At 62.9% G+C, this 10199-nt stretch overlaps 1 protein-coding gene across 2 annotated transcripts; it reads left to right on the top strand.

Moving 5' to 3' along the window:
• Nucleotides 1-252: 252 nt before the first annotated feature.
• EEF1A2 (eukaryotic translation elongation factor 1 alpha 2) lies at nt 253-9144 on the top strand. 2 transcript variants are annotated; one of them, XM_080686735.1, is made up of 8 exons: nt 253-475; nt 1782-1997; nt 3649-3828; nt 4283-4579; nt 5853-6003; nt 7301-7557; nt 8189-8423; nt 8758-9144. In XM_080686735.1, exons 2-8 carry the CDS (start codon nt 1854-1856, stop codon nt 8883-8885), a joined length of 1392 nt encoding a protein of 463 aa, XP_080542861.1. In that variant the 5' UTR covers nt 253-475; nt 1782-1853; the 3' UTR covers nt 8886-9144. The 2 variants fall into 2 exon arrangements, with proteins under 2 accessions (XP_080542861.1, XP_080542862.1); XM_080686736.1 differs by having other exon boundaries at nt 453-649.
• Nucleotides 9145-10199: the final 1055 nt, after the last annotated feature.

Here is a 10199-nt window from a genome sequence, read left to right as displayed (position 1 = left end):
CCTCGGGCCCCACCCCTGGGGACCTCCGTTTATGTTCGAAGTGTCTTTCTGCAGGTTCTCTCCCCTTCTTTCTCTGGGTGTGCCTGAGCCTGGCCTCCGCCTCTGCTCTCTCTGTCCTCTGTGTCTGGCTGTTTCTCCCCTGGCACCTCTCTCCATCTCTGGCCCTCCCTCCTTCCCGTCTCCCTCTCGCTGCCCCCAGGTCTCCCCCCGCCCCCCTCGCCTTCGCCTGTTTTTCTCTCCCCGCCAGAGCTCCCTCTGGGTGCGTCTTGTCTCGGCGCCTTTGTAGCTCGCTCCCTCTTCGCATCTTCCTCCGGTGTCCCTGCTCCGCGCCGCCCCGCCCGCCCCGCCCGCGCTGCCGCAGTGCCGTGCTGCAGGGCGCGGTGCATTGCGCCCGCGCGTCAATAGGTGGACCCTCCTGGAGAGATAAAACCGCGGCGCCGGCGCCGCCAGTCCCTCTGGCTGAGACCCGGCTCCGGTAAGGACGCTCGGTCCCGAGTCTCCGCCTCCGTCCCCAGCTTTCCGCGGAGGGTCCCCTCCCAGGGGCCGGTCCTGGCGGCAGAGAGCTCTGGACCCCGCGCTTAGCGAAGCTGCGCAGCTCGCCACCGCAGGGACCGGCCGCCCACCCCGCGCGCCCGGACCCGACACCGGGGTCGGTCCCCACGGCGGGAGTAGGGTGGGGGCTTCTTGGTGGTGCTTGTTTACGCGGGGCGGCGGCGGCTGGGGCCGGGCCCCTGGGTAGTGGTTGTCGCCCTGCCCTGCGCTGTGACCTTGGGACCACCCGGGTGTCTGCAGGTTTGGGGCAGGGGAGTCAGTGCTGGGGCTTGTGGGTGTGCTCAGGCGAGGGAATGGGGGAAGGGGAGGCGGAGAGACCCGGGGCCCTGGTCAGCAGCCCCTCCCCTCACCCCTTTGGGGTCCACCTGGTGTCCACACGCCAGTGCCTTCTCTCCCTCCCTGCCGCCTGGCCCCTCTTGGGCTGCCTAGGTTTCTTCATGGCCTCCAGGATGGGGCAGGGGCTTGGGCCCTGGGCCCTGACCACAGGGAAGGGGGAAAGGGTGCTCCCCAACCTCGACCCTACCAAGCTGAAGGGCCAGATCTTCCTCCTGTGGACAGAGCAGAGACACCCACCTCCCTGCCCTACTGTCTGCCCCTGCCCAGTGGGAGAGGGCCAGGCTATTCTAGGCCCCTGATCTGGGCACCTCCATCCTGTTGGAGCTTGGGGCCAGCAAGTCTCTGGTGCCAGCCAGGCAGGGAGAGAGGAAGATGGCATGTTCCTGTCCCTGCCTGAGAATGGGGAGCACTGGCCTTCCTCCTGCGTGGCTCTGCGGGGGGGTGGGGGTGAGGGTAGGGGACAGTGCCCTGCCCAGAACTCGGGGGAGAGAGCAGCATGGGGAAAGGGCACTGGAGGGCTGGCAAGGTGACTCATCCCCGGCTCCTGACTGGCCATGCGCTTGTCCACCCTGGTGTTTCTCGGTGTCTCCAGAAGGGGTCAGACTCTCATGGGGGCTCTGTAGGCCTGGATATGTACATGGGGGCTCTGTGGGCCTAGATATATGTACACGGGGGCTCTGTGGGCCTGGATATGTATACGGGGGCGGTTTGGGTTGCCACCGTGCTCAGCTGGGTCAGGCACGGCTGGATCTCACCTTTCCACGGAGCGTGGGCACTTGGCCTGGCCTGGGGGCTGGGTCTGTGGCCAGATGTGCTGCTGCCTGTGCAGGGCTGCGTCTTTGCTGGGTTTTTCTCTAAGGTTTTGTCCCCTGTCCCCCACCATCACCCCACAGAGACACTGCTCAGCATCCCCTGCCCGAGCCAGAGCCCCCCAGGTCGCACGGCCCTTCGCACCCCCAAACACCATGGGCAAGGAGAAGACCCACATCAACATCGTGGTCATCGGCCACGTGGACTCAGGCAAGTCCACCACAACAGGCCACCTCATCTACAAATGTGGGGGCATTGATAAGAGGACCATTGAGAAGTTTGAGAAGGAGGCTGCCGAGGTGAGTCGGGGGTAGGGGTGGGGGCTCCCATCACTGCCTCCACTGTGAGGGCGGGTTTCTGCTCGGAGGCTAGGCTGGCCTTCTCAGACCCCAGGGCACGTGGCTTGGCGTATCTCCTCCAGGGCAAGAGGGGTGTGAGCCCTAAAGGACCCTGTGTGGGGGACGTGTGCCTCAGAGGGTCCAGATGGGAGTGGCGTGGGGGGAGCAGAGGCTGCCTCTCTCTGAGGATGTGCTTGATAGGGGAGGAGGATGGCTTGCTGGATCTGGCCCAGGGTAAGGGGTAGCCTGGAGATCGCATTTCTGCCCTGCACAGAAGGTTCTGGAACAATTTGCCACGCTGGACTAGAGAGCCCTGGAGCCTGTTTTCGTGCCCCCCAGGGTTGGGTTCCCGTGTCCGCAGCGCTGAGGTCTGGGGCTGGAGGAGGCACTGCCCTCGCTTGTTCCAGGGCTGGGCCAGGACTCAGGGTGCTATTAATAGCTGATTGATGGGCACCCAGCCCATCAGCTCCATTTTCTCGTGTTAGACTGGGGAGGCTGCTTGTCCAGGGAGGTGCCCTTTGTTGAGGGGGGAGGAAAGGGGACTTGGTAAGGATGAGAGCGGCCCGTGAGCTGACCTCCCCTCTCTTGAAGCTGCTCTTTGGCCAATGTGGGTGGGAAGTGGCCATGGAGTGGGGTCCTGCTTTCTGCACCCCTTGTCCCAACCCTGAGCTCTGTGAGAAGTCCCCATCTGGGGGAGCTGTGTGGGCTCTCACCTGGATGACAGAGTGGCTGGGACCAGGGCCGGGGAGGGGACAGCTTCTGGCCATGGGGCGGGGGTGGGTGCTATGAGCTACCTCCCTCCATGCCTGGGTCCCAAAGCTGTGTCACTTCTCCCTGTGGGTCTGGAGCTGGAGGGAGGTTGAGGGTGTTTTCAGGGCGTATGGTTCCGGTCTTTGGGGTCCTGTTTGGGTGCCCTTCTGACTGGGCAGCCTCCGGGAGGGCAGAGCCCTATCTGTGCACAGCCATGGCAGGGAGCTGTGTCCACCTGGGCAGTGACCAAGGCTGCTCTCCTAATGGCAGTCCTGGCCCCCAGGCATGGGGGTCTCCCTGGCACTGGGCACAGGTATGTGCAGAGAGCAGCCTGGCTTTGCTTCCCCTGCTCAGGTGGGCCAGGAAGGGGCGCAGCAGCCGCGGAGCTGCAGGAAGCTGGGCTGACTAGGGAAAGAACTGGAGAGCCAGGCCCTTGCTTGTGACTTCATTCGATTTCTTTCTTTCTTTAAAAAGACCAGCCTCTGGCTGAGGCAGGGATCTTGGGGGAGTGGGTTTAGCTTCTAATAAAGGGGAGCCATCAGCCAGGGGAGGGCTTTGGCCTGCGGCTTCTCTCAAAGAGCCGGTCACAGGCCCTTACGCCACCTGCTGGTGGATGCCTGAGTTGCGCCCATTTAGGAGGCAGGCGGCTGGGCCTGGAGAGCCAGGATACCCAACCTGGGTTGGGTTCTGAGTGTTCCTCAGAGAGTTCCAGGTTCCCAGTGGGGAGCCATGGGGGCTGGGGCCTGTGTCCTGCCTTTCGCCTGGGCCTCTCTGCTGTGAGGTGCTGTTCCCATGGCCCCGGGTCTGCGGGCCAGGCGGGCCTGGGCCTGGGCCTCGCCCTGAGCCACCCTAACCCCTCCAGATGGGGAAGGGCTCCTTTAAGTATGCCTGGGTGCTGGACAAGCTGAAGGCGGAGCGGGAGCGTGGCATCACCATTGATATCTCCCTCTGGAAGTTCGAGACCACCAAGTACTACATCACCATCATTGACGCCCCGGGCCACCGAGACTTCATCAAGAACATGATCACTGGCACATCCCAGGTGGGCAGACTGTGGGGGCCACAGGGGCCCGGGAGGTGGGGCAAGGACTCCCATTTAGAGGGCACCTGGGTGCGGGCTCTGGAGTCATTGGAGGGTAGTCGGGTCTCCTCTGCGTCCTCATCAGGGCACGAGACCCTCACCTTTGCCCCTCTTGCCCCACCTGGTACAGTCACGAAAACAACTGATTAAGCACCTCAGCATCTCAACCAGGCAGAGTGCCTGTAAGGACAGTCAGCCAGTGTCAGGGCCACCTGTGCCACAGACAGACTCGGACAGTCCCTGGCCTTGCCAGGGCATTCATACAGACAGACAGACGGATGAGCCCCTGCCACTGCCCCTAAGGTCGAGATTCCCAGGTCCCATCCCAGGGATTGTCCAGGCCCCTGTCTGCTGCCCGGAGGGGCCTGGGCACTAGGTGAGGTCTGGGGCTCACGGTGCTGCGCCTGCTGGGCAGGCCGACTGCGCTGTGTTGATCGTGGCGGCAGGAGTGGGCGAGTTTGAGGCGGGCATCTCTAAGAACGGGCAGACTCGGGAGCACGCGCTGCTGGCCTACACTCTGGGCGTGAAGCAGCTCATCGTGGGGGTCAACAAGATGGACTCCACGGAGCCCGCCTATAGCGAGAAGCGCTATGACGAGATCGTCAAGGAGGTCAGCGCCTACATCAAGAAGATCGGCTACAACCCGGCCACCGTGCCCTTTGTGCCCATCTCCGGCTGGCACGGCGACAACATGCTGGAGCCCTCCCCCAATGTGAGTGCCTGGCGGGAGGTGGGAGGGCTGCTCAGACCTCTTCCTGAGGGTCCAGGGCACTGGATCAAAGGTCAGGCAGGGTCAGGGTGGAGCGCTTGGTCAGAGGGCTGTCCCTCGACTCCCTTCACCCTACTGGTCTTCCTTAATCTGCATCAGTGCTGGAGCCAGCCCCTGTGGGTATCCTCAGGGACCACATGAGGCTGGCAGAGGCTTCTGCAGCCCCTTCTCTGGCTAGGACAGTCCCCCCAGGTCAACACTGTAGAGACGGCAGCTGCTGGGCCCATGGCCGTCTCCAGGAGCTGCTGTGCAGGGTTAGTTTTCATAGCGTCTTGGCATCCCTTGGAGCCTGGAGCTAGCTGGGCTCTGGGGAGGGCTGAGGGCTGGCTCTCTGCTGGCCGCTTGGGCAGCCACTGTCCCCGGAACTCTGGGCAGGAGTGGAGCTGGGGGGGGTTGATTTGTTGAACCCGAGACGTAGTGCCTTGGCACTGTCAAGCCAAGGACACTGGCCCAGAAGGGCGGCCACCCACACTGAGAGTGGCAGGCATGGAGGGGACCTGCAGGAGACCCAGCCTTGAGCCCTGTGGCCTGTGGCCTGGGTGCAGCTGGAGGGCCACCCATCTTGCTGGACTGCGCGTTTTCACATTACAATTGCACATTTCCTCACAGGACCTCATGTAGTGCTGGGGGGCTGACTGCACCCTCTGCCCTCCTGGGGAGGCCCACAGGACCCCCACCTCCACCTTCCCTGCCTGGCCTGATGACGAGTGGGAACCCCTCACTGCTGTTGACCTGGGCTGTCTGGAGGACAGGGTCCCTGTGGATGGACTTGGGCATGGTGCTGCGGGCCTTGTCTCCCTCTGGGGCTGGTGGGCAGGGGGCTCGGTGCCAGGACGGGGCTGGGTCTACTGTCAGGAAAAGCCTGGGTAATGCTCTGTTGGTCATGCCTAGAGATGGTGGGCACTGTGGTCTCTGGGGCCAAGGCTGGACTCTGTGCCTCTGGCTCGGCCAGTAACCCTGTGTGTGGTCTGGGCCGAGGTGGAGGCTCTGCATCCTTTTTTCTCCCTGCCCAGGGTCTCTGTGGTGTCAGGAGTGAGCTTGGGAGGGGTCAGTTTTTTAGCATCTCAATGGGCCCTTAGTGGAGGGGCAGGGCTTAGCGCCCCTGCCTCCCATGTCCCCTCAGGTCGGTGCCTGCACTAGGATTCCCCCATTGGGACTGGAGGGGGGTGGTAGCTGGCTGTCTCTACGATGCGATACGTGCCTGCTTCCTGCCCAGATGCCGTGGTTCAAGGGCTGGAAAGTGGAGCGTAAGGAAGGGAACGCCAGTGGCGTGTCCCTGCTGGAGGCCCTGGACACCATCCTGCCCCCCACACGCCCCACGGACAAGCCCCTGCGCCTGCCCCTGCAGGACGTGTACAAGATTGGTGGTGAGTGAGGGTACAGGGCTCTCCTGTAGGTGCCCAGCCCACCTTGGCCAGCTCTGCCCCTCAGACCCCTCTCCTGAGACGAGGGCCCTGGCAAGGAGCTCCCGACGTCAGGGTCTTTCTGCCTCTCCCCTCACACTGCACTCTTTCTGGGTTACCCACCCATCTCTCATACATTCATTCAACCATTCATCCATCCCTCTGTCTACCTGTTCACCTACCCACACCAAAACCCTGTCCATCTATCCACCCGTCCATCTATCCCTCTATCCAGCTGCCCACCCCCACCCATCCATCGGTCTTCCCAGTGTTTGCCAGGTCTTCCTCCCTCCAGATAAGTGCTTGGTCCAATGCCAAGAGCTGGTGGCACAGGGTGATGGCACAGGGGTGCCAGCCCTGTGGCCTGGGTGCAGCTGGAAGGCCGCTTGTCTTGCTGGGCTGTGTGTTTGTACGTTGTGATTGCACATTTCCTCACGGGACCTCATGTAGTGGTGGGGGGCGCGTGGGCTGACTGCACCCTCTGCCCTCCTGGGGAGGCCCACAGGACCCCCACTTCCACCTTCCCTGCCTGGCCTGCTGGTGAGTGGGGACCCCTCACTGCTGTTGACCTGGGCTGTCATATCCTCCTTCCCCAGGAATGGGAAATGCTATTCATGAGTTGATATAGAAACATGACCAAGTGTGAGACCCATGAGGGTCTGTGGCTGGAGGTGTCGGGGGCCTGTGTGCAGGGCAGGGACAAGCTCACCCAGTATAAGAGCAGGCACAGCCTGTGTCTGTCATACTGTAATGTCACACGCGCCTCCATTACAGCCAGGGAGATGGGGTGGAGCCTCCCCCGGGCTGTGGGAGAGCCCAGACACCCAGTGGGAAGCCACATGAGTGTGAGCAGACCCATGAGAAGTGGTGGCACCAGTGTCCCTTGAGGGACAGTCCAGTGCCAGGGGCTTTGAAACTGGGCCGGGTCATTCCGGTGAGTGGTGCTCCCCCCTCACGAGGAGGAGCCTCAGAGGGGAGGGACCCAGTGCCTCACCTGGGGGCAGGGAAGGGACCACCAGCCCAGATGGCCTCTCCTTGCCCTGTCCCCTCCTGAGAGGTTCTGGGAATTCTTGTGCAGTCCCTTCCTTTCCTGTGGGGTCCGGGAGCCTCCACCTCTGTGCGAACCGCTGTGTGTCTGCCTCGTCTGGGGTCTCCCTGCCCCCTCACTCCCTCCATGTGGCCACGCCCATGCCTGCCAGGGAGGACCAGGGGCACCCCTTTGGCCCGCCTGCCCCTCACAGCCCCCTTCCTCTGGGCCCAGGCATTGGCACCGTGCCTGTGGGCCGAGTGGAAACGGGCATCCTTCGGCCTGGCATGGTGGTGACATTTGCGCCTGTGAACATAACCACGGAGGTGAAGTCGGTGGAGATGCATCACGAGGCTCTGAGCGAGGCCCTGCCTGGAGACAACGTTGGCTTCAACGTGAAGAACGTGTCTGTCAAGGACATCCGCCGGGGCAACGTGTGTGGGGACAGCAAGTCCGACCCTCCCCAGGAGGCCGCCCAGTTCACCTCCCAGGTGGGTGGCCCATTCCCGCAGGTGGTAAGGGGCCATCCTCGGTGAAGTAAGTGGCTCCCCCTGGCCTGGCATTCGGAGAACTCAGACCCTTGCTTTGCACACACGACCTCCAGGCCTGGAGAGGTTGGCACAGGGTTGAGGGCTCCGAGGAAGGGTGCACTTGGGGGCAGCCCAAGCCTGTCACTCGGGCTGCACTGAGGCCCCACTTGGGTCCTGAAAGTGCTTTTATTACTTATTGCAGAGACATCTCCGTGGCACTTTCATTCTCTACACTTGCACTGCACCCTCTGGTCACTTCCTCACATGACTACGATTTAAAAACCGGCCTTATTGAGCTGTAATTGAAATATAAAAACTGAAGCCCGGTTTTGTCATCCGGTCGTAGTTCTGGCCGGGGGTGATATACTAGCACTTCCAAACAGTGCACCCGTTTGCTGTTCGTCTTGCATGGCTGGTTTATCTCCATTCATTTCAAATGCTTAGTGCCGACCTCGGGGTCCAGGTCTGTCCCATCGCTGAACTTTTTCCACAGTCAGCATCCCGGGACCCAGGGACCTGGAAGGTGGGCTGTAGCCTCTCCCTGCTTTGATGCCCACCTGTCACTGATGGCCTTATGCCACTCTGCCCGCAGGTCATCATTCTGAACCACCCTGGGCAGATCAGCGCCGGCTACTCGCCGGTCATTGACTGCCATACGGCCCACATCGCCTGCAAGTTCGCGGAGCTGAAGGAGAAGATAGACCGGCGCTCCGGCAAGAAGCTGGAGGACAACCCCAAGTCCCTGAAGTCCGGCGACGCGGCCATCGTGGAGATGGTCCCAGGGAAGCCCATGTGTGTGGAGAGCTTCTCCCAGTACCCGCCTCTGGGTGAGTGGGGTGAGGGGGCCGGGCCCCAGGGCACTGATGCAGGGAGGGGCCTTGACTTTCTGCTGCGCCTGGAGCTTTAGCAGGAGACCCAGGGGCCCCTCTCTGGGAGCACCCGTGGCCCCTGGGCAGGTCTGGGGGGTGCCCCCTCTCCAAGTGACCCACCCAAGGCGCACAGCTCGTCTAGTGGCTGCCGCGCAGACACATAGGGACACGGACACGATTTTACCGGAGCCTAGAGCCCAGCGAGGGTCCCAGCCCGGCCCGGCCAGAGGCTGCATCCCGGCGGGCGGGCGGGCGGGACGGGGAGAGCCGCGCCCTCACACCCTCCTCGCAGGCCGCTTTGCTGTGCGCGACATGCGGCAGACGGTGGCCGTGGGCGTCATCAAGAACGTGGAGAAGAAGAGCGGCGGCGCCGGGAAAGTCACCAAGTCGGCGCAGAAGGCGCAGAAGGCGGGCAAGTGAAGCGCGGGCTCCCGCGGCGCGACCCTCCCCGGCGGCGCCGCGCCCCGCCCCCCGCCCCGCCCCCGCCCCGCCGCCCCGCCCCGCCGCCAGAAGCATGTTTGCACCTCCGTTTGTCAGAGGCTGTCCGTGAGCGACTGGATGCTCGCCATCAAGGTCCAGTGGAAGTTCTTCAAGAGGAAAAGAGCCCCCACCGCCGCTTCCGCATCCAGCCTTCGCCACGCTCAGTGCCCGTTTTACCAATAAACTGAGCCACCCCAGAGCTGTGTGAGCCTGCTGCTGGGTGGGTGGGGACCTGGCAGAGTCCTGTGCTGCCCAGGGAGGCGGTGGGGCCCCGCCCAGGAGGTCGGCTCCCAAGTCCAGCTGGTCTGGCTTGCCAGGAGGGGGCTTTGCAGTTGCCCCCCCTGAGATCTGCAGTGGGGGTCGGGGGCTGGATGTTTTGGGGACTCTGAGAACCGGATGAGAGCTGAGGGCCCCTTCCCCATGAGTGATTGTCTCACACACACCACCGTTCCTCACCCACTTTTCTGGGGTTCCCTCCCCAGCCGGTCATTTGCGGCAGCACCGTGTCCACCCTGCTCCTCAGCTGGGCTTGGCACACCCAGGAACGCCATCCCCAGAAACCCTGGTCAAGCCTGAGCTTGGTCAGCAAGGACTGGGTGGCAGGGCAACTCTGCTCAGCCAGCCCTGCCACAGGAAGCGGCGCCAGCCTGCCCGTGGGGGCTGCACCAGGAGCTGAGGGTGGGGCAAGCAGACCCCCAACCTGCTCCCAGGGCAGACTCTATAGGCCAAGAGCAGGCTCCCGTAGTATGTGAGGTCCCGCAACAAATGTCAGCTGGCCATTTAAAGTGACAGCAAGGGGCTCTCACAGCCCAAAATCAGAATCACTGGGACAAAATCAAGGTGTTGGCAGGGCCCAGGGGCTCGAGGGCAGGGGCCAGTCCTGGCCTCTTGACCCTGGGCTGTGGCTATAACTCCAATCTCTGCTCTGCACCACGTCTCCTTCCGCATCCCTCTTACAAGGACACGTGCAATTGCATCGAAGACCCACCTGGGTAATCCAGGACAATCTCATCCCAAGACCCTTAATTTAGTAACTTTTCAAAGCCCTTTCTTGCCACGTAGGTCATAGCGCAGGTCTCAGGGACGGGGCCTGAAATCTCAGAGGGTGCATCCAGCCCACAACACCCCTGGGGGTGCTGCCAGCCAGGAGGGTGGGGGGCAGGTGGCTCAGAGAGGCCTGTGGAGGGGCTGGTGTCATCTCCATGGGGGGACGGGCCCTTGAAGCTGCATGACGGCAGAGTAGGACATGGGTAG

Source organism: Plecotus auritus (genome assembly GCF_963455305.1).
Source record: "Plecotus auritus genome assembly, chromosome: 8".
Lineage (NCBI taxonomy): Eukaryota > Metazoa > Chordata > Mammalia > Chiroptera > Vespertilionidae > Plecotus > Plecotus auritus.
The sequence above is the reverse complement of the archived record's forward strand: the minus strand, read 5'-3'. Positions and strand labels throughout refer to the sequence as shown.